At 48.8% G+C, this 25,235-nt stretch overlaps 8 protein-coding genes across 11 annotated transcripts; 4 read left to right on the forward strand and 4 right to left on the reverse strand.

The window, feature by feature from the left end:
- Nucleotides 1–76: 76 nt before the first annotated feature.
- PV09_02883 lies at nt 77–2,496 on the forward strand. 4 transcript variants are annotated; one of them, XM_016356000.1, is made up of 7 exons: nt 77–200; nt 265–489; nt 539–692; nt 742–854; nt 906–1,666; nt 1,732–1,793; nt 1,853–2,496. In XM_016356000.1, the coding sequence occupies exons 3-7, from the start codon at nt 668–670 to the stop codon at nt 2,401–2,403; spliced, it is 1,512 nt and encodes a 503-aa protein (XP_016216306.1). In that variant the 5' UTR covers nt 77–200; nt 265–489; nt 539–667; the 3' UTR covers nt 2,404–2,496. The 4 variants fall into 4 exon arrangements, with proteins under 4 accessions (XP_016216306.1, XP_016216305.1, XP_016216307.1 ...); XM_016355999.1 differs by having other exon boundaries at nt 265–468; XM_016356001.1 differs by having other exon boundaries at nt 539–854.
- Nucleotides 2,356–4,788, reverse strand: PV09_02884 (uncharacterized protein). The gene is made up of 3 exons (XM_016356003.1): nt 4,182–4,788; nt 2,893–4,129; nt 2,356–2,822 (listed from the first exon to the last, which is right to left on the reverse strand). Exons 1-3 carry the CDS (start codon nt 4,659–4,661, stop codon nt 2,512–2,514), a joined length of 2,028 nt encoding a protein of 675 aa, XP_016216309.1. The 5' UTR covers nt 4,662–4,788; the 3' UTR covers nt 2,356–2,511.
- Nucleotides 4,789–5,117: 329 nt separating this feature from the next.
- PV09_02885 (uncharacterized protein) lies at nt 5,118–9,517 on the reverse strand. Its single transcript, XM_016356004.1, has one exon. It carries the CDS (start codon nt 8,764–8,766, stop codon nt 5,167–5,169), a length of 3,600 nt encoding a protein of 1,199 aa, XP_016216310.1. The 5' UTR covers nt 8,767–9,517; the 3' UTR covers nt 5,118–5,166.
- A 5,154-nt stretch (nt 9,518–14,671) lies between these two features.
- On the forward strand, nt 14,672–16,926 carry PV09_02886 (uncharacterized protein; the record flags this gene model as incomplete). Its single annotated transcript, XM_016356005.1, has 14 exons — nt 14,672–14,802; nt 14,868–14,993; nt 15,047–15,084; nt 15,137–15,310; nt 15,361–15,473; nt 15,527–15,656; nt 15,708–15,852; nt 15,916–16,039; nt 16,090–16,154; nt 16,211–16,237; nt 16,284–16,340; nt 16,391–16,426; nt 16,491–16,626; nt 16,673–16,926. The coding sequence occupies 14 exons, from the start codon at nt 14,672–14,674 to the stop codon at nt 16,829–16,831; spliced, it is 1,461 nt and encodes a 486-aa protein (XP_016216311.1). The 3' UTR covers nt 16,832–16,926.
- A 634-nt stretch (nt 16,927–17,560) lies between these two features.
- PV09_02887 (uncharacterized protein) lies at nt 17,561–18,841 on the forward strand (the record flags this gene model as incomplete). The annotated part of the gene is made up of 4 exons (XM_016356006.1): nt 17,561–17,684; nt 17,740–18,030; nt 18,088–18,557; nt 18,620–18,841. The coding sequence occupies 4 exons, from the start codon at nt 17,561–17,563 to the stop codon at nt 18,839–18,841; spliced, it is 1,107 nt and encodes a 368-aa protein (XP_016216312.1).
- Nucleotides 18,842–19,246: 405 nt separating this feature from the next.
- On the forward strand, nt 19,247–20,569 carry PV09_02888 (uncharacterized protein). The gene has a single exon (XM_016356007.1). The coding sequence runs from the start codon at nt 19,428–19,430 to the stop codon at nt 20,244–20,246; it is 819 nt and encodes a 272-aa protein (XP_016216313.1). The 5' UTR covers nt 19,247–19,427; the 3' UTR covers nt 20,247–20,569.
- Nucleotides 20,523–22,815, reverse strand: PV09_02889 (uncharacterized protein). The gene is made up of 2 exons (XM_016356008.1): nt 21,913–22,815; nt 20,523–21,853 (listed from the first exon to the last, which is right to left on the reverse strand). Exons 1-2 carry the CDS (start codon nt 22,266–22,268, stop codon nt 20,659–20,661), a joined length of 1,551 nt encoding a protein of 516 aa, XP_016216314.1. The 5' UTR covers nt 22,269–22,815; the 3' UTR covers nt 20,523–20,658.
- Nucleotides 22,816–23,237: 422 nt separating this feature from the next.
- PV09_02890 (uncharacterized protein) lies at nt 23,238–25,125 on the reverse strand. Its single transcript, XM_016356009.1, has 4 exons — nt 24,861–25,125; nt 24,325–24,559; nt 23,837–24,233; nt 23,238–23,787 (listed from the first exon to the last, which is right to left on the reverse strand). The coding sequence occupies exons 1-4, from the start codon at nt 25,016–25,018 to the stop codon at nt 23,573–23,575; spliced, it is 1,005 nt and encodes a 334-aa protein (XP_016216315.1). The 5' UTR covers nt 25,019–25,125; the 3' UTR covers nt 23,238–23,572.
- Between the last annotated feature and the right edge of the window lie 110 nt (nt 25,126–25,235).

The following is a 25,235-nucleotide window of genomic DNA, read 5'->3' on the forward strand; positions in this document are numbered from 1 at the left end:
TCAGCCTCGGCTGCCTAAGGTGTCTACACGAATATTGTCGCCAGTTTGCTCTGCCACCTTGCACGAAGTGAGGACGAGGCAATCCAACGATTGTATCTAGTCGTCTAGTTGCATGAATGGAGGCCTCACCACTGTCTCAACAAGCGCGGCCCCAGTCGTTCCAGCCTAAGGTGGTGAGCCTGTACGAGCTTCTCTTCAAGGTCCGTAACATCTCCGCTGAAGGATCCGATTGCGAGTACGCTGGTTGACCAAATCTTACGACAGGAAGATGACGAGGGCGAAAAGTCTGAAGGCTTTTGGCAAGAATTCTTTCTCCATAAGCCGGATACGAAATCCTTGTCAGAGATACTCGCTTCTCTCAGTCCAGATGACTTCTTACACCTTCACGCGCACCCACAGCAGCTCCTCACCCGTGCAATTGTGCGCATTAAAGATGGGAAAGAACCCAGTGACGAACATGCTCTCGATGTATGAGTAAATTGTCCTCATGTATGCGGCCCCACAATTGCGAACACACGGCTTACTGAGTGACGATAAGACCTTAACCGTCTTTCTGGGCGCGGTCCTCAATAAAAGATATACGAACCCGAGCTCGGACATCATTTCGGTATTAGCGGGTCTGCATGATGCGGATGCAGTATTTTCGGACTTCGTGGCTACGCTGGATATGGCGATTAGAGGAGGTAGAAATGGTATGGTGGACTTGACTCGGATGTCTAGGCTATGCTGAAGACGAAGCAGTTCAGGTGCGGTTGAAGGCAATCAAGGTAGCACTGGCAATGGTTTCTGGAGCGTACTCCACCGGACTGGTCACATACTTTACGCACAGAGACCTCTTTCCTTCTCTCATGAAGGTCTGCTATTCTTGGTTCTCTTTACGTCAGTTCCCAACTTACACACAGCAGTTCGTTCAGGATGCGCCCGAAAGCATCATGAGTCTTTCGCCCTTCGTTCTTCTCGGCCTCCTTGCAAACTACAACAAGTTTGAGTTTCAAAACCCGTACCGTCTCCGCCTGGACGACTTCGTTAACGAGCTTGCAATCAAGAAACTTGTGGGCTGTATAGGTCAAACATGTCTTCTCGCACGTTCCCGGTACACAGAGATACAAGAAGACCTACCTGAAGGGTGGAGTTTAGGTGGCACACTTGCCTACATTGGCCTCGGTGCGCTAGCCGGCAGCCCGCGTTCGAGCACTTCGATACTCAGCCCCGAGGAAGCGAAAAAACGCTTTGCGAGTCTCCCCAGATCAGAAGCGACGTTACTTTTATCGACGTATGACTTTGCAAACGCGAACAAAATGTTCTGCTTTAGCTTTGTTACAGCATCGTCCTCGGATACTAAATCCGAAGACAACAATACGGCCCCGCCCTTTAGTTCCTACTTATCTCTGACGTCGTATCTCCTGCAGCACGCGCACCGCTCCACCCGCGCGGCTCATTATACGTATTTGACTCTCTTTACGCTGCAAATACTAGTCGAAGACCAAGCGCTGGCGAAGCGACTTTGTAGTGAGGAAAGCCAAACCCGCGTAAGACTGTGCAGGCAAAGACAGCCCTTTTTACCGCTTGTTCAGACGAGCAGAGTATTGATGGCAGCAATTTTGGATGTTTGCGTGGATGGAGTGAATCACAATTTGAAGAGAAGGCTAGATGTGGAACTGTACATGTTCGTACCAATAGTTCTTTCTGCGAACGTAGAAGCACCAAGACCTGAGCTAATGGAATTTGTAGATTGATGCTCGGCGTGCTATTACGTATCATCTCTTATTTGGGACGGTCCAAGTCACGACTCGGTAAGCTCTTTCATATCCGATGATAGCTTTCAATTGGAGACTAACCATCTGGCCTACAGTCTATCACTGGTCCGAACTCTGGCGATCACTACTTTCCTTCATCCGTTTCCTCAACACCTACGTTTCGGATATCAAACCTTTATACCGCTCACATGAAATGATTTCCGTTCTCGTCAACTTGATTGCACTTTCCCTCTCAACGGGTGAATCCTTTCTCCCGGACACCGCATCCTACGACGACCTTTTCTACAAACTGGTTGAGACGGGCGATATTCTAACTAAATTTCGTGATGCATATTCTCTGGGTCCTTCCAAATCTGGGACATCCTCGTCTGGCGACTCTGCGGCGTCAAGTGTGGAAACGCTTATCAGCGTCAGTAGGCATTATCATGCTTTGCTCGAAGGGGATGGTAGGACCAAGGGTAAGAAAAACCTGAGCCCCAGAGAAGTTGGAAAGGTCATTCAGAGCGGATACGAAAGTCTAAGTATTAGTGCAAGGGAAGGGTTGGACACATGGGAAAAGTACAGAGAAGCCGATCACCGAAACGTGCTGAAACGTATGGCGAGAATTGTCATTGACGATACGAAGTCATTAGTAAAAGAGCTTTAGCGGCAATGGCACACATTGCAAGCTAGTATGTGAACGCAATATCCAAAACCATCAGGCGCCGTCGCTTACAAACAACCCGGAAGAACATAATCGCGCTCGTCAAATTATTTAAAATCCCCCGATGCCTCTTACTCTGTTCACTGCCCCCATGATCCCCTTGGCCCACGCAAAGTGACCAGGATCCTTGCCTATTGCGCCTTCTGCTTCGTTACCGTGCTCGTCCCTCCATATACCGTCTTCCTGGCTCGCCATTCCGTATAGGTGCGTGTTCTGATTCCGACGAAGCGCTTCTTCCCATGCGGCACAGACAGCGGGGCTGTCAATCATGATGTTGGTCTCTTGGCTGTGGTACCAAGACTGAGTGTCCTGGTTGCCGTTTCCTTGGATGCCGATGTGAGAGTCAACTATGAGGAGTTTTACTGCGTGGACTTCGTTAGCTTCTTCGTTCCTCGTTCAGATGGCAACGTGAACGGGGATGATACTACGTACTGTGACACGATCGGGCCTTGAACTTGTTGTGGATCGGCTTCGTCTGGTCCTTTGCAACGTAGTAACCGACGTGGAGCCTTTTTCTCTCCTCGGCTTGCAACTGCGTGTACAGTTTGTTCGCAACCATCTCATTGTGTCCTCCCTGCTTCGGTAGCAATTCTCCAGCGTCATTGTACCCAAGACACACGTAGTATGTGACCTCTATACCGCGTCTCACTGCCGCTAGGAGTTCTGGGAGTAAAGGCTCCGCATTAAGGTCTGGGGTCTGTATGAAAACGGTGCGTGTCGCATTGCGCACAGCCGATAGCCAAGCCTCGTTTTGCGGCGTATTCACGCACTGGTGGTTCGGCGCTCCGTATGGCTTCCTGTTCACCAACGCGATCGGGAAAGGATCCGAGACGGGATGGGGAATGTACGGCGTCATTTCCTCGTCCGGTCTACATTCTGGTGCCGTGCCGGCACAACTCTGATGCGTCGCACGATTGAGGTGCTCTGTGACAAGCTGCATTCGTGATTTGCCATCGCGTGGCGATAGCACGGATTGCATCCGTGTTATCTCTTCGGCAATAGTGGCATCGTAGTGTGGATCATTTGGCGCGTGAAGAGGCAGGCAGGCTTGCTCACCGTCCTTAACTACCTCTTGAAGCTCGCGTGCAGGTCCACGTGACGGGGTGATGAACCTGCCTTCAGCATCGAAAAGGGAGCGAAACGAGGGGTCTGTGAATGACGGATAGCCACCCTCCGAGGCAGGACTGTTGTACGAGGGTAGTGGAGGTTGCAGAGCTTCGTGCCACGAAATCAGACACACGTCGTACAGCGAGTCCACAATGGGGCCTTCCAGGTGGGTGAGCATTTCGAAGTTGTCGTTGTCCTGGATGTTGTTTGACGACACGATTCCGTACTTCCTATCTACGACCATGAACTTGGAATGAAATGTCCCAAAGGTTGGCCGGTGAAAGTTGATGACTTGAAGGTCAATGTTGGGGATCTCATGTGGAGGTGGAATACACACTTTCCCCGTGGAGTACTCCGATGGCGAAACAAGTTGGTGGTTGTGCAACGCCTGCTTGGGATTTCCGCGGTCGTACATGATCTTCATGACAATCTTCTGTCCACGCTCTCCTGCTCGCTTCGAAAGTTCCCGCATTGCGTCCGTGATCAAGGTCGACGCATCAGAGAGAATCCAGTAGTTGGTTGCCAAGAACACTTCTCGTTCTGCTCTTGCTATTAGGTTGGACTGGATTGATCAGCTTGACCATTTACGGTCCACAAGTTGACAGATTTCTCACCATATGTCTGACCAGATCTGGTAGAGGCGCGATGATTGACAGCGGTATCACGCCGTAGCTACCCATCAAGCTAGGGCTCACACAGCCCATCAATGGATCATGCTCTAGCGGACACACGGCATCGTGATAGATCCTCAAAAATAGCTCGCTTGGCTTTGTCGGGCCCCATTTTCCACACTCCAAGGCCTTTTGCAGCTCCCCTTCCGTCGCTGTCACCCGCTCCTTTGGCGGCTTCTCAATCGTAACACTGACCTTGACGTGGCCGTACAACTTTTTAGCCGCGTCCTTGGGAGAAATTGTGGGATCTGCGGCCAACAAGGCGCTGACAGACTCGTCGGATGTGCACCACTTGTACACGCGATCAGAGATTTCAAGAGGCATTTCGATCTTGCTGAGGTACGACTTGCGATGTCGATACGAGAGCAGCGTAGCAGCTATGTAAGAGGAGACCGTGACAGCGGTGTTGATGACCGTACTCATGAGGGATGCCCAGAGCGCTTTTCCTCGGTTAAGAATGGCAACGCTGTCATACGTTCCGCTAAAAGATCAAGGTCAGGCGCTTCTGAGAGCAGAATTGACATCAGAAGCAACCTGAAAGACGATATTACTTGTGCAGCCCCCTTGCGTGTCTCTTAGACGCAACGCGGTGGCTGGCCGGGGCTGCGCAACCTGCAGATTAACGTCATCCGCCATGCAACATTCTTGGCCCGTGAACTCTGACAAGCTCGTGCCAAAAAAGCTTAGCGAGCTTGATTTCTTGTTTCAGTGGCGAAACTAGCAAACGTGGCTGGCTCAGTAGAGACCGGACTGCTTGGCAGGATTATAAGCAAGGCTAGGGCAGATTTCTTTCCGCTTGTAGAAAAGTTGCTCGCTTCGACAGTTACGTAGGGGTACAAGTTGAGCTTTGAAGTCACATTATTGGCTGTTCTGGCGCGGTCTGTCTTCAAAATGGTCTGCTAATTGATATTCATAGCTATGGGTATCATTACTCTACTCTGTTTCTCTGTTCTTTTCGTGAAATCCTAAACCCAACTCCAGGCAGTCTACTCCTAAGAAGTAAAGAGCTGGTGACAACGCTAACACTGCTCAATGCCATAGCTAAGGCCGCCCAGACAGGATCAAGCCTTATGTGGCTCCCTCCATTGGTGGTAATTGGGTAGAGTGCGCCCGCTGCAATGGGAAGAGCGATGAGGTTATACACCAAAGCCCAGAAAAAATTAAACTTGATGCGTCTGAAGACGGTTCGACTCAGGTCGATTAGCGTCAACAAAGAAGAGAGGTCAGATGTGAGGAGAACAAATGAGGCGGCACTGATGGCCACATCGGAGCCTGAGCCAATTGCGATTCCGACATCTGCACTCGTAAGCGCTGGGGTGTCGTTGATGCCATCTCCAACCATGGCCACCTTTGCACGCTTTGATCCATGTTGTGACTGAGAACTCTGCAGCATTTTGATTTTCTGTGCCTTCATTGCAGGCAAAACTCCCGCAATGATGTTCTCACGGTGAATGCCAAGTTGGTCTCCGACAGCAAATGCGGTCACTGGATTATCTCCAGATATCATCCACACGTCGATTTTCCTCTTCTGGAGCTCTCGAATGACAAGTGGCGCTTCTGGTCTGATTGGATCAGATACCGCAAGAATAGCAACAACCCACCAACCGTAGGGACGGTCCGGAGTCTTGAAAATCTTCATCTTCAGAGCAACTAGCATGACTGATTTCCCTTCTTTCTTCCATTTGTCGAGATGAATGGCAGCATCTGGCAGCATTACCGCAGCATGTTCTTTCATGAATTTCTCGTTTCCGACCATAACCTCAACGTTTTGATCATAGATGAGACTTGGCGCTGGAAGATGCGCGGTTCCTTTGATGCCTTTGCCTGGGAATTCTGTCGACTCCTGTCGAATTGCATGGCCATAGTCTGGGGTGACTCGAGTCTTGCTGAAATTGACAATGGCTTTTGCAAGAGGATGCGAGCTGTCCTCCTCGATCGCCCTGGCCAAAGAGAGGATACTCTCTTCGCCAAGTGCGACATCGGGATATTCATTCACTTGCAGGAAGTCGGTGACGACAGGCTCACCGCCTTCTGTTAGAGTCCCCGTCTTGTCGAAGACGATACAGTCCAAATCGCTTGCCTCTTCAAATGCCTCGCCTCCACCTTTGACCAAAATGCCATGCTTAGCGGCGAGTCCGCCACCAACCAAAAGTGCTGTAGGCGCCGCGAGACCGATGCCGCAAGGGCAGGCGACAACAAAAACAGCAATTGCGAACTGCAAAGACCAAAACGGCCAACTTTCTGAATTTTCACGCCAGCTGGATGGCAATTGTCCACCTAAACCTAGCCCTAGCCAGACAAACCAAGTTGCAACTGCGAGAAAACATACGACCGGTACGAAGTAACCAGTTATGCTGTCTGCCACGCGCTCAACAGGTGCACGCTTGGTTTGACCTTCTCGGACTACCCTCATTATCTGATCAAGCATTGAATTTCCAGAGACACTGGTAACCTGGATCGAAATTGCCGACCCAAGATTTACAGTACCGGAAAATACTTCGTCACCGGTGGTTTTAGGGACAGGTTTTGCCTCCCCAGTAAGGCTGGATTCATCGAACGTGGAAGATCCATCTATGACGGTACCGTCACACGGTGGTGAAGCACCATGTGGGACTCGAACAATGTCGCCACAGTCAAGCAAGTCAACGCTGACTTTTTGATAGCCATCCAAGAAGCGGCCATTCTCTGTTGCATATCCGTTTTCAGCTTTGAGAAGAGCTGTTGTTGGCCGGAGTTTCCCTAACTCGGCGACAGCGTCTCCTGTCTTTGCTTTGCTGTGTGCTTCAATATACCTGCCAATAAGAAGGAACATGGTCAAGAAGACCACGGAGTCGAAGTATGTTGGATTTGAGTGTCCCGAAGTCTGTGAGTTCCTAGTCGATGCTGCATCAACAGCCATTTGAGCGACTGAAGACGCATAGGCAATTGTCGTCCCTAGCGAAATGAGCATGTTCATGCTGCCGAAACGATAAAATCGTTGTATGACAGGTGTAGTACTTCTACTCCTCCATAAAGCTCGCAACTCCTTGATCATTCTTCTGTGGAAGAGATCAGCGGAAAAGAAGTACACTGGCGTGGCCAATATGAAGAGTGCCCACTCTGCTCGAGACACTCCAGAAAGTGGACTCATGATGTATTTCCGAGGCGGGCTGTGCTTCGGGACTAAGCTCATGAGGACGATTCCAATAATAAATGTTGGTATGGCAATCATGAACGCAAGCAAGAGACGAAAAAGTATCCGCCGCTGTTCACGAAGGTGCATTTTCTGCGCTCGTTCCTCTATAGACATCTGGTGAAAGATGTAAGGATGAAAGGCTGTATCGGCGCTGGATATGGACGCGAGAATGACCCTAATGGTGAGTTCCGGAGCACTGGGAATGTAAATGATGGTGAGGACTGGATCCTTCATGGTGGGCGCCTGTTCGACTTTGACGTCCTCAAACCGCGAGACTGCTGTCATGACTTTGTTGGGGCAATGTTCGCAATACATTCCTTCAATCCGAATCTGGACGGTCCGACTAGCTTTTGCTAGGGAGCGAACAGGGCCTGCGTCGGTGACTAGATTCAAGCTTGCTTCGTATCCGGCGTCTTCGATGCTCTCTGCAATTTCCTTCAGATGGTCCTTACCAGTGAAAACAACCACGGCACTGCCCGCAACAAGACTGATGTTCACACTTTTGACCCAGGGGAATTCACTCAGCGCCCTTGTAATGTTTCCAACGCACGAACTGCACGTCATGCCGCCGATAGTGTACGTCGCTTTCCAAGTATCTTGCAACGTCGTTTGGGATGAGTCCATCGATGGTTCGGGTTTTTCCTCTAATTTCTCCAGTGTAACGTCATAACCAGCGTCCTCTATTATTGATACCAATTCATTTGCATGCTCCTTGCCCTGAATACAGACTGTGGCACTTTTTGTGAGAAGATTTACGTTCGCAGAAGAGACCCAAGGCTTCGATTCCACTGCTTTTGTAACAGTACTCACGCAAGAAGCGCAAGTCATCCCATCGATAGTGAGAGCTACGATGTAGGTCTGCAAGTTGGGCGTAGGGTCAATTGCGACAAGACTTGCTGATCCCGGATCGTGCACCATTTGGATCTCCGGAAGCTGGGGCGCCGCCTCTCCTTGTTCGAGTTGACATTGTTTACAGTTCAATCTATGACGTTCCTTCAATTGTTGCTGTGCTTTGGGACTTGTATTAGACATTAGAAGCTGCAAACTTTTTGGGCGTTCATGTTCGAGGCCTGCTTCGCCCGAATCTTCTGCAAGGACCCTTGGGCTGTGAGACAGAGGGTTGGCAATGATTGCCTGCACTTCGTAGCCTTCATCTTCCAGCGTCTGTTTGATTGTTTGCTCTGACAGTTGGTCAGAGTGAGTGACTGTGATCGTGTGGTCGACAATTGAATGTCCTATCGAAACTGGGGCTGGCTCAAGCTTTCTGAGCGCCTTCGATATACTTTGTACACATGATGCACAGTGGAGGTTGGACACAAGAAAGGCGGTCTGCCGTGTCCTAACCGGCTGCATGCTGGCTCAAAATGTTGGAATGGAAATTGAAGAAAATTAGAAGTTCCAGTTCAAAGGCGGAAGTTGATGAAGGAGTTAACATGCTAAAATATCAGTTGCTGGTTTAACGTTTATGAGTTCACTATCTAATCTCCCTCTGGCCTGAGTCTGAATAATCCTTGGGAGTCGCAGTCGGAAGGCGATGGAATCTTCCGATGTGTCGAAGCAAGAACCAACGCCATCGGTGACTGATCGCCAACGGCAGCGAAAACTGAGCAATTGCAGTCATCCCGAAGGCTTGCGGCACCAGCGCTGATTGTGCGTCCTATCGTATTCATTAAGCGAGCACCCACGAAAGAATACGCTGCAGCGTTCGTGCAGGCGATCGTAGCGTGAATCGTTTGTGTAGGACGCACAAAGCGCGCATGTGCTTATGTCAGCATGATTGCAAGGCCAGAAGCCTCCATAACACGTCATAGACATCGCTCTGGTTCCAATTAGGGAGCTCCATTGTCGCTAATCGAACGATTGAGAGAACCATACAGTCATCGTACGAAGACGAGACTGCTCCCGACGCACCACGCGTCGGTGGCCACTGGAGTTGCACAGCGCCAGTCCGTTTATCAGCTGGACTCAGTGCGGTTGCCATCGCTCACTCACCGGAGGCCAACACGTCGGGAATTTGTGCGATATCTGTGACTTTCGCTGGATGCGTTGGAGGTTAGATCAACGTGTTGAAGGTGTGATCAAGGCGTAGGAGGTTTGATCAATGGGGATCGGCGAAGTTTTTGAGAGGAGCTCGACTGCCACACTACAGCCAAGCGGACGAGTCCGATCTAGACCGATCAGTGCGCAGGACTTCAGCCAGCAAAACTTGCGACCTCGACAGATTCTCCACCATGCTGACCCTTTCATCTTGGCCCATGGCTCGAGGCAGGCTGTCTTGTCTTTTCCCGCATGTTACAGGCTCCAGAGGAACAATACTGCTCGCCCCGGTATCTAATTTACATCTTGACGTGCATCGTATAGTTGGCTTTTCACTTGAGGATAGCGACAAAACTTCCAGATTGCCCACACGGAGGAGCTCCAAGGAGCTTTAATTGGGTTAAATGAAAACTGTGACTTTCAAAGGCACAGTATTTAGCTCATTATTGGCAAACCTCGTGCTCTTTATTCAGCCATATCACTCCATATGGAATTCACATGCTTGACTTCGCAACGCAAGATAATCTGTCGACGTCTTCGATGGCGAAAATTCCCAGCCGCGAGCCAAAGACTGACACTTTGTCGCTCGAGTAGATTTTTGATTTGACTTTACTGTGAACCGGACATTGCGATTATGAAATTTATCGTTGAAGTTGCACTTAAGGATAACGAAAGCTAGAATCGCGAATTGTCGTGGCACGGTTGAGCCGTCATACGCGATCTGGAAAAAATGGGTAGAAGCGTCGTCAAAGGAAAATTATCCCAGGATAGCAAATGGGAATTTAGCACAGCTCATAGAAGACATGAGAGTATGTCTTCTTCGAATGAAGACTGCAACTTTCATTTCGTCGATTCTCATTTTCACTCTGTGCTTGCCACTTCTCCGTCCTGTTGAAGTAGTTCAATGATTTTTTCAGTCTCCCACGGCATTTCCACCACGCCATAATCATGCATTTCTTGTGGCGTTTGAGAAGCAATAAAGCGATTAGCGCTCATGGGTTCTGCGCCAGCCAACACTGAAGATTCCCGAAGTTCGTCTGGATTTGATTCACCAATCGTTACGTTGTCTCTGCTTTCTGCATCGGTCCCATGTTCTTCGCTGTTGACTAACGAGTCTAGCAGCAAACTCTGGTTTGGAACCAGGGAGACGCAAAGCTGGAAGATACTGCTGTTGTCCGCTGCCTGCAGTGCCTCAGGGAGGTCGCAGAATTTCGGATAGTGTCCGCTTGAGAGCGAGATATCGATTGCCGTGACAATTATTGCATACACATTCGGTTGATTCAGCAAGGCGCATATCCAACCACTTGTGCTGCTTCGGCGTGCGTTCATTACTTGGGTAGGGTTGGCACAGGAGGGCTGGGATCGCAATGCGCATCCTCCAAATGGGGAATCGTAAATGAACTGGCCGGACTGAAGTCTTATATGTCTTATCAGGCGCGCAACATTCTCGATAACAGCATCAGCGCCCTCGTAGAGAGATCTCCACACGTTCATTGCCTTCGTAAAGATATTCACACAATCTTGCACTGCGCAAGTCTCCTGTGTAGTTGCTGTGAGTTTGCTACCGACGATATACCATACCAAGGGCAGCATGGCAAAGGCTACACTGTATGTTTCTTTAGCATGCTTCACAGCATTTTGAGCGGAAGAACGGACGTGCTAACAGGTAAGCGACTCAACAGTTTCGCTCTCAGTACCTCCATTAGACACTGAGTGATTCCAGCCACGGCGTTTTCGAGCTTTACTTCTTGATAGCTTCGATATCCTGAATAAAATTCCTCTTGGGACGTCTCCACAGCTGTGATCAGGACATCGTTATATATGGCAGCTTTTGCCGAGCTTTATTCCTCGTCAATATATGTCTTTATGCACAATGCTCTGCTTATACATACTAGTACGCCATAAACAAGAAGTTTCTTAGTACGGTTCGTGCATCAGTGCTCGGGCGTAGTTTCATTGTGCCCTGTTCGAAGTTGGATGCTTTATGATACCACTCTTCCATCTTCAATTCGCATATTCGAAGACGTCGCCGTCTCTCTTCACTTTCGTGATTCGATGCTCGGGCTTGAGTTAATAATCCCCATCGCGGATACAGAAGCTCGAGCATTTCACGAAGGCTCAGCACAAGTTCACAAAAGAGCGATAATAACTTCACCAAGTCCAACTTCGTCTCAGCATCGTACGCCTTGGAGTTGATGACTTCATCATTGAAATCTTGTTCATCAAGTAAAGGTGGGTTGGGACAAGCAGAACTTGCTGGTATCTGTGGAGATCTGCGAAGACCCAAGGACAGCGTTGTGTCTCTCAGTAGACAGCACCACCAGAGCCTCTTTAACGCGGCTCTGCGATTATTTGACAAGCCGTGCCGTAAATGGAATTCATGCGCATGGGTGCGCCTAGCATGCTCAATTGCAACACCCAACCAGTAGCTGTTCTCTGTGGCATCGGTTCTTGGAGTGAAATAGGTCAGCAAAAGGGCTCCCTCTGCGATGGAATGGTCATTTTGTTCAAATCCAAGATCAAATATCGCCTGAACTTCATTAGCATCAGCTTAACTCGCAGCTTTCAAACTGCGACACTGACCTTTGCTCTTCGATAGTATGAGCTTCTTGCTTGTCGAATTCCGCTGAATCCGAGTTTCCGAATTGTTTTAAGATCCGTGAACTACCAGAGTTGTCAGAAAGAACCAAAACGAGCGCTTGGGAGGCTATATGCTCCTTTTGACCTACACTGGAAGCTATACAGAGAAATGCATGGAATGTGAAAAGGGACAATCGATTTTCGACCGGAGTGGCGATATTGCTGTTCTTATATAAAATCCAGAATTTAGATTCATCGAAGAGAGGAAAATGTGGCTGCACGTGCATGAAGTACGCCCGTGTCATCTCGTCGAGAATAGCTCGCGCTGGAGCTTGGAAACATTTGAGCCGTTCCAAGTACTCCATATCCTCTTCTTGTTTTCCTGATGAAGAGCGGAGGGTGAGAAAGTCATAGTGGTAATATGAGACCTCAGGTTCATCAGACTGATTACAAGCTGACGGGATGACTCTTGAACTTTGCCGTGATGAAATCGATGGGCGTAATAGTGCATTGTCGATATAGTCTGATATATGTTAGGATTTTGTAAAAATAGGTCATAATTTGACAATAAAGATTTTACCGAGACTAATATTGGTCGTCGTTGTTAGTGAATCGGCATCAAAGCTTGTGCCGCTAGTTTGCGCGAAGTGTGATGAGTCGACTGTTGGTGATCCAAATGGAATGCAATCGAGTCCCAGAAGAGTCGTCTTTCGTTGATTCCCATCCGTCAAAGTGGTAGAATGGGGAGTGAATGAAAGGGCACATGATGGATAACATTCTTGGGGCGCTGGAAAACCAGGCTCAAGCCCAAGGATCTGAGCATTTGCAATCTGTTCAGGGCCAGATCCACGTCTCGGGATAGGAGAGACCCAATTAATTGGCCGCTCGGCACGCCGCCTTCTAACTCGTTCCTTGGTTGTGCATTGTCTGCTGCTATAATTGCAATTGGAGCATGGGGACCCCATATAAGAGACGTCACAGCGCACCTTTCGTTCACGGCATGCAATACACGCTTTTGCTGAGCGTTTCTTTCGAGGCTTATCTTCACCAATTTCATTTCTTGCAGAAAGATCTAGGTTGGGAGAGGGATGATCATAAATTTCATGACTAAGGTCCATGGTTGCGGAACGTAAATGTGCTCGTGCCGAAATGGAAATTCCGGAGATTGAGAAGTAACAAGATCATAACTTGACATTACAAGTGCTCTGAAAAGCCTGAAGAATGATTGCGGGGAAGTCATCAGCCCAGACTCGAGTCAGGTACGTAATTTAGCAAGCGGGGTTCCGATAAGTTAGACATTCTAGATGAGCTTATTCTCACGGATGAAAAAAGGTCGAATGCACAGTCTTCAGATTTTCCACAAAATCGTACTTTGATGACCGGGGGCTGATTATTGCCCAACATTTGGAGTTTGGGCATAGAGAAAGCTACTTCACGCTTACCGATCGAGCAATTAACTTAGTTCTGGTTCAAAACCTGGTACATCTAGGTATACATGTCTGGATCACACTTCGACACCCATTCGACGTTTGAAATATTCAAATTCGAGAATTGTTCGCGTCAGACGGGAGTCGAAGTGAATCCAACAGTTCGGATACACAAGGCAGCCTGTTCCCAAAACTGATCATCTTTGCGTGTTCTTGTCGCCAGATGTTGTTGTGTCCAAGGCAAAAAGGCGAAGTCGTTTACGGTTTTCCGTGACTGGCATCAGCGGCGTCTTGGCAGCTTGGCACTCCGCTCCGGCAATACAACAACCCAATCGCTGCCGCTCTACCTTGCCTTGACCGTTGATTCAGCAACTGGGAATTCTCGCGTTAATTGGTGAGCCGGCAGCAAGGTCTCCATATCTCTGTGCAACGACTCACATGCGGCGAGCTTCCGACAGTAGTATGTTCAAAGCTATCACCTGATAAGACAGACCATTCTTTCGGTGCCATTTAAGCCACCAAGCCCTGAATACTCCGAAGTCTCTAGCGGTACTTTCACGCGCTGAATCATCGTTTTTCGATTCCGGAACATGCTTATGAGGCTAATATCCGACAAGGCTTAAAGCCAGAGAGGGACCACGCCTATACGAGTTCTGTTATGAAAGAACCATGATTCTATAAGGGGCCTAAGTGCCTTTTCCGATAAGCTCATCTCCGGACCCAGAACTCCTCACAGTGGGAAGAAACCACTCCGAGGAACCTTTCGATTGCAAAACACGGGGCATGTTTGCCGCCGCGAATTGCCCTTGCAATGAATAGCCGATATGCCTTTGATCCGTGCTCAAATGTGGAGACGAAAATCTGGAGTAAACCCATAGTTTGTGGGGAGAATGAGCTTTCAGTTGATTCTGCTAAGCCACTATTGAAGAGGATGGCCAAGAATTGTTCAGCTTGATCTCTTGGCGTCGCTTTTCTTCTGCCGCTCCAATCATAATACTGCTATACAGCCGAACCCTGCAAATATTTCTTCTTATTCGAATGGACTATTCCTTGGCTCTTTTTGCGTAGACTGTAGAGTAGCATGGTAGCCAAAAGGCTACGGCATGGTATATGGGCTATATATGATGGATCTCAGCACCTTTCTCCTTGACTGCAAAACATTTGCTGGCTAATCTTCCAATCCTTGTTTCCATTGCTCAGCAGAAGCAACCGAAATGGACGAAAAGGTACCATCTGGAACTCATCAAGAGAAAATTTCAATTGGTGAGGTATCAGACATGAACGAAAAACTGCCTCGTCCTGGTGATGGAATTGACTGGACACCTGAGGAAGAACGTTCGCTCGTGTAAGTTCGATGGCAGTACCCAAATCCAGGCAAACATTGGTGGACACTAAGTTAATACCATTCAGACGGAAGATCGACTGGCATGTGTTCCCAATGCTTTGCATTGTCTTCGGCATGTCATTACTTGATCGAACAAACATATCGGCTGCGTACATTGCTGGTGCCGGCAAAGATCTCAATCTAAAACAAGGGTGAGCTCACTGCGAAATTCTTGTATCCGGCAGACACTGACCTAGCTTTAAAGTACTCACTATAACACAGCGTTGCTAGTGTTCTTCATTGGTAATTTCCTCACTCACTCACTCTCTACTTGAGCAGGATTAATTTGTCCCAGGTTATGGTATTTTCGAGCTGCCTTCTAACTACGTTATTCGACGAATTGGAGCCAGGTGGTGGCTTGGCTTCCTTATTGTCGCTTGGGGAGCTTGCGTATTAGGGATGGGCTTCATCTCAACTTGGCAGGCTCTCACAGTCTTGAGAGCCTTCCTTGGCGTTTTCGAAGCCGGCCGTAAGTGAAGCTTTATTTTAAAGTTTTTTGATGGCACTAATCTCTTCAAGTCTTTCCGGGAGCCGTGTTTATTATTGGGTCGTGGTATAAGCAATACGAAACAGCTCGCAGAGTTTCACTGTTCTATATGGCAGCACTTCTTGCCTCTGGTTTTGGGCCTATTGTTAGTAGTACTTGCGTTTGCTCGAGGATATAAAATGACTTTTGAAATGGTAGATTGCATACGTTCTGTCATTGATCAGCATTGGCAGTGGCAGATACGCCGCTGGTTGGCGGTGGATATTCATCATCGAAGGCGCAATCACTGTTTTTGTTGGATTTCTAGCCTTCATTTTCCTTGGTGACTGTGAGTTCTCTTCATAATGACTAACAATTCAAACGTATTAATAAGCCATAGTTCCTGAAAACGCCAATTGGCTTAGTAATAGACAGCGCGCAGTCGCATTGGCTCGTGTGCAGATCGACCAAGCAGCTCGTGCTTATGAACACCCGAACGTCAAGCAAGTCCTTCGAATGCTCTGTGACTGGAAATTGGGCGTTTAGTGAGTTGTTGAGTTGTTGCTCATTATTTTCTCCGTTTACCGTGCTAATAGAATTTCAAAAAGCTGCATTCTGTATTTCATTGCTGCTTCCAGCGTATATTCCCTGGCATACTTCTTCCCAATCATTCTCCGAGAAGGCATGGGCTTTGGATATGCAAAGGCCCAGCTTTTGACAAGTCCGCCATATGTATGCGTTTCTGAACCAAAGGATGCATTGCACTTGACTTACGAAACTAGATATTCGCTATCGTCGCCAGCTTATGTATGGCCTGGTTGTCCGACAAACTGCGCAATCGTTGGGCGTATGTCTTGGGCCTCTGAAGTCACGTTTTGTATAGCTAATTTGTTTTGCGTATAGAATCAACAGCTTCCATGCACTAATGGCGTGAGTTTGGATGTTGAGGATAAATGTCTAGGACTAAGTTTATTAGGGTGATTGGCCTTCTGGTCGTCTTATACGTGAAATCCCCGGGAGTTCGTTACTTCGGGTATGTAAAGTTGCTTTCAAATTCGGGGATTGCCTAACGAATCGATGTAGAATGTTTCTAGCAGTCTGGGGAACACAAGCCAACGTGTGAGTAATTTTCATCTGTCAATGTTCCCATTTGACTTGGACCACGTCTTTAACCGCAATTTAGGCCTGGTACATTAGCTTATGGTCAAAGTCAAACACCTCTTGTAGCAAAAAAAGGTGTAGTCTCTGCTGCAATGATCACCATTGGTGCTGCCGGTGGTGTAACAGGCAGCACAATATTTCGGTCGCAAGATGCTCCTGTGCGTTCGGTCCGTGTTTTAAAATCCTGCAGCTAACAGAACATAGCAATATTTGCCGGGCATGTGGGCGACTATCTCAATGCAACTCTTGTATATCATGCTTACAATAACAATGTCCTTTTTCATGAGAAATCAGAATAGAAGAGCGGATCAAGATGACTCTATTCAATTAGAGGGGGTGAAAGACTTCCGCTACGCACCTTAAGGCGAGAGGGATGGGGAACATTAATGGAGATGGAAATACTTAACTTGGCACAAGGCCTTTATTTTTGTTGTAGTTGGGTATCTGCGTGACATGTCATATTCGTCAAAGCATGGAGTCCCAGTTAGCTACAGATATCGAATCTCAACGTTCTACATTTCATCCGTTCACATCGGTGGCGATGGTAATAAATTTAGAAAGCAGTATGGACAAACATCCGCCCCACGAGTCGCGGGATAGAAACGGAATAATATCGCAAGTAGTTGAATCAGGGTGCGAATCGGGGTTGCGGATATGCAAGCATCAGCCTCAGTGAAGACCCCGCGTCTCGGAAGTTTTCCGCTCCCAATGTACCATAACAAGTTAACAACGGTCCTATATTGAGTCAAGCTTCCTGACGTCTGAGCTTTGTGCTCCTAACTGATCGACGGCAATTAGAGCGCATGAGCTATCCGAGTAGTCGTTACCCCGCCTAAAAGGATGCAGCGATTCCCAGGCTGTAAAACTACATGGGCACTTGCGAGTTTCGACGATGAGGGGTAATGATGCATAGACTCTGTGATCTGTCGACGCCCTCGTACTCGTTCCGATCGTACAACTTAGTCTGTCCTTAAAAAGGGATCCGAATAATTCTCCGCCAAAATGTAGCAAAACCTTCCTTACCCCTCCTCGTCTTCTACCACCAAGTTTGGCTCAGTGTTGCATCTTGACATCTCCCTCTGCTGACCAAATATGGCATCAACGAGCTCGGAACAAACTTTTGAGATCCCCAAGACTTGTATTGGCGGAGTTGTTGTGAATGAAGGGCCTGACTTCCGCGTTGAGGTCCGACGTGACATCCCCGTCCCAGAGATTGGTCGGTATATACAGAATGTCTTGCATGCGTTTATGAAACTAAGAATTCCTGAAAGGCCCCGATGATGTCCTTATTAAGCTTAACGCAACTGGCATTTGCCATTCCGATATTCACTTCATGCTCGCGGATCTAGGCATTGGTAAGATGAGCGATTATGGAGTGAAATGTGCTGGCCATGAAGGTGCCGGCGTGATTGTGAAAGTAGGCGAGAACTGTAAACGTCTAAAAGTTGGCCAGAGAGCGGGATTTAAGCCAATCGAAAACACGTGCGGGATGTGCGAACTCTGCAGAACTGACAAGGAATGCTATTGTCCTGAGGCTACTTATGTGGGCTTGCATGTCGACGGTACGCCACGAAGCTACATAAGCTTTAACTTGAAAAGTTGCTAAGGGTACGGTATAGGAACCTACCAGCAATATGTGAAGAGCCCGGAGCGGTACACGACCCTGATTCCGGATGGCGTCTCCGACTATATTGCTGGACCCATCATGTGCAGTGCCTCGACGATATACTGTTCATTGAAGGAGTCAGGTATACGGCCGGGAAATTGGGCTGTATTTCCAGGTGGCGGAGGTGGTGTTGGCATCCAAGGTGTGCAATTAGCCGCTGCTATGGGCTTCCGGCCTATTGTCGTCGATACGGGAGACGAGAAGAAGAAGCAGCTGTGCAAAGACATGGGCGCAGAAGCTTTCATTGACTTCAAGACCAGCGACGATCCGATCAAGGAAGTGGTTGCCTTAACGGACGGCATAGGTGCCCACGCTGTGTTTGTCACAGCGTCGCAAGCATATCCAACTGCACAGGGTTACCTGGGATCTCGTGTTGGTGGTGTTGTCATGTGCATCGGCCTGCCACCAGCGGGAAAGTATTCGGTACGTTCCAGGTTCTCGGTGCTTCGATTTTTCGTAGCTGACGATTTTTTTCCTTTACGCAGATGACTATCCCCCCTACTTCTTTGATCTTCCGCAACCAGAAGGTTATGGGCACCCTCGTCGCGAATTTGGCCGACGTGGATGAGACATTGCAATTCGCGAAGCGCGGAAAACTCAAGCTGCCAGCAAACGTCGTTGGCCTTTCACAATGGAATGAGGCATGTCAGAACGTTAAGAACGGCTTAGTTGCCGGACGATACGTCGTTGATTTTAACAAGGAATAGTCGTGGTTAAGACTCCAATATTCAAATGCGTAGTAAACCAGTGGAAATCAAATAACGTTATTTCGCCTTTTCCCGGATTGCTTGGTGATGTTGAATTCAAGCTCTTGAACTGGACGAGCCTTCTTGAAGGCTGGGTGCGCACAATCTAACATTCGATCGCTTTAGATCCTGGAGAGGTCACACGAACCAGTTTTCAACCAACTGCGGCCGTCTTTCAGTGTTGCTCCTGGTTGAAAACCTCAGTAGCCTGTTCTCGTTTCGACTGCAATATGTTAGAACTAAGTACAGTTGAACCATCATGATGAAACAGGCTCGACCACACCCGCAGCAGATTTGAGTCAAAATTAGCTGTTGTGAATTATAATCGCCATCTCAGACGCTGTAACTCATGCCAATCCCACTTCGTGTATTTTCAGTTTCAACTTTGACATTGAACTTCTCCAGAAGTTGGGGTAGCGTAGTCATAGTTCAGTGAAGCTGGTCCTGGTCCTGGTGGATCTCTGTTCTAGTCTGAACGATAACCACCTGTGCGATAACATCGAGTGCTAACCGCCAGATCGTTGTCACCAGGAATGTTGCCTGTACGATGTCGCCTCCTCACCTTCCCACCGAAAACGCAAAATTGCAGGTCTCGGACCCCGCCAGAACACAAACGATCCTCGTCGCGCTATCTGGACCGTCCTGCTCCGGAAAAACGACGCTCGCTCGCCTGCTGCGCGACGCGTTAGCCCCACACGCCTTCATTCTCCACGAGGACGACTTCTACCTCACCGATGCGAAAATACCGGTCAAGAAGGTAGAGGATGGCAGGGAGCTCCAGGACTGGGACTGTTTCGAGTCCATCGACGTGGAGGGCCTGCGCGACATGCTTGCGTTCATAAAGGAGCATGGCAGGGTAAAAGACGACTTCCAAAGCAAGGAAGATCAGAACGCCGTCGGCGACGTGAAAGTTGACATGGAAGTCGTCAAGAGCTGGAAGAGCACGTTCGCGAGGGCGATGGAGGGAATCCCCAAGGGACGGTTAAGCGTCGCAATCATCGACGGCTTTTTGCTCTTCTCGGAGACCATGAGGCAAGTGAGGGAGCTCTTCGACGTCCGTCTCCTGCTTCGGTTGGACCACGACACTGTGAAGAGAAGACGCGAGGCAAGAATGGGCTACGTCACCCTCGAGGGCTTCTGGCAAGATCCGGAGGGCTATGTTGACCTCATAGTCTGGCCGAACTACGTCAAGGATCACGCCTTCTTGTTCAAAAATGGCGACGTAAATGGCGAGCTCGATTCTGACGTGTGCGAGAGTCTCGACATACACGGCATGCCGAAGGAAGCCGTGGAAGATATGACGAAGTGCTTCAAATGGGCAGCCAACATCCTCCTCAAGAGCTTGGAATCGGTGTGCACTGGTTGACACCAATCTCCGAAAAAGCGGTTGCCTACTGTTCACTACCCAGACCAACGAAGTAATGGATTGGCAGACTTCAAAAATTCAAAAGTTGAGTCGTTGCCCTATCCTGATGATAAGTATTAGATCAAACTTGCATTTACGGACATGAAGTGAACGAAAAACTCAAGTTTCATATGTGGCGAATGGCTATCTACGAATGATGAGTTTGTGCAAATGCTGTGCGTAACGTAGCGAATTAAATAGACTTGATGGCCTTTTTTTTTTCCCAAATATCAGTTTCATTTTTCTTTCTGTTGGCTCGCACCAAATCGATTATAGTGTTAGTGGGTATCTCTAAAATTACAAAATAAAAAATAAAAAGAAACTCGTTCGCTCAAATACAGAGTAGAGGCGCCTTTCCAAGGATTCCTGTCCTTTAAACGGCGCCCCAGAGTTGCGGTGCTACTTTATTCATCAGCGATCTCCTTCGTTCCGACGTTCCTGACTTCTGTCTCTTTAATTCGATGGGCCGAATTTGAGGATCCAATGCGGAGGTCTCAAACTCGAGGTCTTGACCTTCGAAGTCTGATGAATTTCGACTTGTCAATGTCTCTGCTTCCTCAGGTTCAGATTCCGGCGGTCCCTCGTAGAAATGGAAACGCTGACCGACATCCTCTTGAATCTTGTACTGCGCCTCTTCGTCCCGAAGTCGTCTCAGCCCTGGGCTGCGCGCACCTTCGCGGTTTGGACTCGAGGCTCCCGACGATTGACTGAATCTATTTGAGCGGACAACAGGAACACTGGCTCTGCGTGACGATGTAGGGCTTGGAATGACGCTGTCTGTTTTAGCAGCGAAATCCCATGGCTCAATATCTGCCATCAATTCTTGGTCGCCTCTACCAAAAACACCTTGATCACGCCAACTGGGTTGATGTACAGGCTTTGGTAAGGGAGTGACGTGAGGCTGGGAATTGTTTGTGATGAATTCGCTAATTGGAATCTGCTTCATGTCCAGACTCGAGTGAGGACTACCGTGCTTGATGATATTGCCATTCAACGCGCTTAGATTGTCTTTGTGAGAATGGCTGTTCCTTGGTGACTTTGCGTGTCTGCCACGAGCACTTCGAGAGGAATGATAGGGAACGGAGTGATCTCCATAGTGCTCTCCACTGAAAGAATCGAGCTTGAACATACGCCGTAGGAGAGCCCAGAGGAAAGGTAGGTTCGCAACGATGATGGCAGTGCTGCTCTCGCGGACATACCAATATGTCCATTCGCTGCCGAAGGGATGAGTGAATGAGTAATACTTGTTGAGGACTGCCGCTAGGATTACGAAAACTCCGACGCCAAAGATTCCGGAAAGAATCAGTTTGCGGCTCAGGGGTAGGCTTGATCGAATAAACAGTGAGCAACCTATCACCAACATGATCACATCACTGCTTATGTTAAAGACTGCGTTCGTTATGAGATGGTTCGTCGCGGCGTTGCATTGCGTATTCGGAGTTGGCAAGGCCCAGTAGTTGTGGAAAGGGCGACACCAGACCCCAAAATAGAGAATTTCCATCACACAGAATGACACGCCGATATACACAGCAAGAATCTTCACAAAGAGATTCGCTGGTAAGTTGGTGCTATCTGAAGTGTTAGCTTGTTCCGTGAAGGTGCGTGTCTACGACGGGTAGAAACTTACGTCAATCGGTAATATAGGATCAACAAGCACGTTTTGACCAGCCATATAGTCATAATCTGCATCTGTTCCACGACGAGGATGAGTTTGCTTCCGTAGATTCGCTCGTTCCGCTCAGCCTGGCTCATTACGTTGACATCGGTACCCGGCTCCAAAAGGTTCGAACTCGTGTGCGCGACGATGTTGATCACGGCAAGTAGAACGGTGTAAGGTGCGACAATTAGCACCATTAGCCGGTCATCGATCTTGAGATGCTTGATGTTGCCCAACAGTATCGTCCTCGATATCACTCGACATGCAACCATAAATACAGCTAGTGCGTACCATATCCAACTCTCTTCCTTCAGCGGTAGAGTCATGGTGACCGGTTACAGGCATTCAGAATTTCATCGGCGTTCGGCAGCTATGATGCATGTATCGCGGTTGGAGTGTGAATACGATAGCGACCACATTTCTGTACGAACGTCAAGAGAGATGTTGTCAAGATTCCTGGATAGAAAGAAACGAGAACGCAAGACACGCTGGAGGGAGGCACACTGAACGTGCGACAAAGGCACGCTCCAGGCAGCGTGAAGCAGCTCGTTGTTTGGAGGGAGGAAACAGAGCAAAGCAGCACAGGAGAGCGGAGGAGCGGGATGAAACCGGACTGTGCTAAAGTCGAGATAGACGGCTTGGAGCTGCCTGACACGGGAATGACGCTCGTTCAATGCTAGTTGGCCTTATCTGGCCTTCCGCCTTGCTCGAATTGGCGGACAAGTCTGGCGCGCCACCTTTTCTTTTCTTGGGCCGATCGTGCCAAAAGGATGGGCGCAATCTAGATTGTCTGCGTGGCGGATACCATCCGACTTGGTCCGCGAACAAGTCGCAGGAGAACCAACCGCTTTTCTCCCCTGAACGATGCAGTTTTTATTATCCAGCTCGTGTTGCAATGCGTGCCGCGGCCGACCACCGCTCGAGTCATTCTCGAAGGCATTTGCCGTCTGCCGCTGTCCGACTTTGCAAAAGAGGAATGTGTCAAGGCGGGCACACGGGAAGCGGTGTGCGTGGGGGGATCGCGCGGGAAACGTCACGCCCTGATTTTCTGCTCCTTCCGTCGCGGCCGCCCAGAGTCGCATCGACGCAAGCAGTCTTCCGACGAGGCATCCATTCATCTCCCCTGGCGTGACCAAACAAAACGCCGCAACAGAGGTGACCAGCCTGACCTTTTCCTTGTCGTCGTTGCCATTGATGTACAGAGATGCTCCCGTGCTGTTCGATCAAATTAACCGCAAGACAAGAATCCAAGACCAGGGTGTCCCGTTCTGGTCATGGCGACGTAGGGTATCCACTGAGAATCGCACAGTTCGGTGCGAAGGCACCAATCGCGAAAGCTAAACTAGGCGTTGTTTTATTTTGCGTGCGCTACAGTGTGAAACGTCTGCCTTATACAGCAAATATAACGGAGTGTTGGATGTATGTCCTCACAAACTCCTTGCTGGAGTTGCACAGTACACGATTACCATAACCCGATAGCCCAGAACCCAGATTCATGCAATTAGAGACCGCAGGATTGCAGGGGCAGGCCGTGCTCTTCGCAGCATCCTGCCATAGTAAAAATGTAGATTATACGAACTCCTAACACCATATGCTATGCAATGACTCGTCAAGCACACGCCAGCCCGAACTACGAATCATTCGATGCTGTCGCTGGCTCGTGCTTGTTAGGTCCATTGCGCTCATGCTCCTCGAGATACGAATTTTGAACGTAAGGCGTAGAGAAATACTTGCTGATGGTTGGCTTCTGCGCCAACCACATGAGCATGTTAATGAGTTCTTCACGAAGTCGATTGATCGACTGCGTGTCAAGATTGGTCTGGGCAGCCAGCTCTGGCATCATAGCTATTGCTTGTCAGTTGAAGCTGATATCAGTTTGGGATGCCTGTCTCACTAAGTAAGCGAAGAAAGTGCTCAGCACCATAGATCTGGTAGAATGACTTCTCGCCATCTCTGTGGATGGGATCATTCTTGTCCATGATGCGTTTGCGCCACTCGAGATACTGGCGGCGTTCTTGCTTGTACAACAGGATCCTGCCCAGAGCAAGGTTAAAGTATTCGCGAATGCCTTGCGTGAGCTCGTCGAGAACGACAGCATTGGTGGTGCCGGGTACGACGTTTGGTTCTTGAAACTCGCGATAGCTGTCCAGAAGCTCACTGACTGGGTACTTTGAAGGAAGTGGAACCATCTGATTCAACCACGTGACGTTCTCCCAGTCATCAACAAGAATGCTCTTGAGGATGTCTGGGAACGGTAGTCGAATTTGCGGCTTGTCTCGCCACTCGTCAATCTATACAAACCGATTAATCATCCTAAACAGACAAGCGTGCAGGATGCAAGCGGTTGAAAGATTCGCGTGTTGTGTGCAGTTGTAGACATACCCTTTCTGTGTCTGCGTCCCGAACACGCTTCTTGCCGGCCATCTGTTGAGGTGTCCCGCGCTCCTCACTGGGCCGAGCCGAGCCTGCGCCCTTTCGCGACTTCGTAGGAGCGCTCTTACCTCCACCTCGTGCCATCTGATTTACTCGATCGATTTCTTTCTTCAAGTTCTTTGCAAGCTCGAGGTTTTCCTCAGTAAATTTTCGTAACCGATCTTGGGCGACCCAGTCGTCCCAGCTGCACAGATATGTTAGAATCCCGCCTAGAGAATATATGTATTTAAAGAAGAAAGATGATTGAGTCTCCCGCTAGGTGCGTGAGCACAAGTGAGCGTATGGGGATGTTCCGTCAGAAGCCCAAGTCATCTGGATCTGGGACTGGATGACCTCGTATATATGCTTGTTGCAAGAGCCGTTCCTACATACATTGGTCCCTATTGTTGTATTGAAAAGGGGCATCAATGGAAAGACGATCATGATGAAGTGATGAAAAAGTGAACGAATGAAGGAAGCAACCGCAATACGACGCAACTACTTACGTATTCTTCCATCCTTTGTAGTGAACCAAGTATTGAAAGCCACTCTTCTTGTCGTTCTTGTCTTCTTGACGGACATCAAGTACTTTTGCTTCGTATAGCATCTCATGGTGAAAGCATAGCACTTTCTCGTCCTTGTCGTACATCTGCGAAGGCGCCATCTTGGCGTTGACAAAACAGCAGTTATGTTCTTGCTTTAAATTCGCTTCCAAGCTCTTGATTTTCCGGTGCGCAATAGCAGAGATCTCGACTTTTTGATGAAGTTGTGATTTCCAGGAGATTCCATCCTCCAGGCGCGTGTCAATGGCAAACGCGTGCTTCTGCCTCAGGCATCAGCGCCGTCGATGTTGTTGCATCACAACCAACCTCGTTTGCGTT

Source organism: Verruconis gallopava, assembly GCF_000836295.1.
Source record: "Verruconis gallopava strain CBS 43764 unplaced genomic scaffold supercont1.7, whole genome shotgun sequence".
Lineage (NCBI taxonomy): Eukaryota > Fungi > Ascomycota > Dothideomycetes > Venturiales > Sympoventuriaceae > Verruconis > Verruconis gallopava.

Coding starts and splice junctions, on each gene's coding strand:
- PV09_02889 (XM_016356008.1), bottom strand. CDS start 22,268: ATGACTCTACCGCTGAAGGAAGAGAGTTGGATATGGTACGCACTAGCT. Junction 21,854..21,912: donor ATCCTATATTACCGATTGAC/GTAAGTTTCTAC, acceptor CACTTCAGATAG/CACCAACTTACCAGCGAATC.
- PV09_02884 (XM_016356003.1), bottom strand. CDS start 4,661: ATGAGTACGGTCATCAACACCGCTGTCACGGTCTCCTCTTACATAGCT. Junction 4,130..4,181: donor CAGATCTGGTCAGACATATG/GTGAGAAATCTG, acceptor TGATCAATCCAG/TCCAACCTAATAGCAAGAGC. Junction 2,823..2,892: donor CAAGGCCCGATCGTGTCACA/GTACGTAGTATC, acceptor AAGTCCACGCAG/TAAAACTCCTCATAGTTGAC.
- PV09_02890 (XM_016356009.1), bottom strand. CDS start 25,018: ATGGCGCCTTCGCAGATGTACGACAAGGACGAGAAAGTGCTATGCTTT. Junction 24,560..24,860: donor TACAAAGGATGGAAGAATAC/GTAAGTAGTTGC, acceptor ATATCTGTGCAG/CTGGGACGACTGGGTCGCCC. Junction 23,788..23,836: donor GCACTTTCTTCGCTTACTTA/GTGAGACAGGCA, acceptor GACAAGCAATAG/CTATGATGCCAGAGCTGGCT.
- PV09_02888 (XM_016356007.1), top strand. CDS start 19,428: ATGTCGCCTCCTCACCTTCCCACCGAAAACGCAAAATTGCAGGTCTCG.
- PV09_02883 (XM_016355999.1), top strand. CDS start 117: ATGGAGGCCTCACCACTGTCTCAACAAGCGCGGCCCCAGTCGTTCCAG. Junction 201..264: donor TGTACGAGCTTCTCTTCAAG/GTCCGTAACATC, acceptor ATCTTACGACAG/GAAGATGACGAGGGCGAAAA. Junction 1,667..1,731: donor CTAGATGTGGAACTGTACAT/GTTCGTACCAAT, acceptor TGGAATTTGTAG/ATTGATGCTCGGCGTGCTAT.
- PV09_02885 (XM_016356004.1), bottom strand. CDS start 8,766: ATGCAGCCGGTTAGGACACGGCAGACCGCCTTTCTTGTGTCCAACCTC.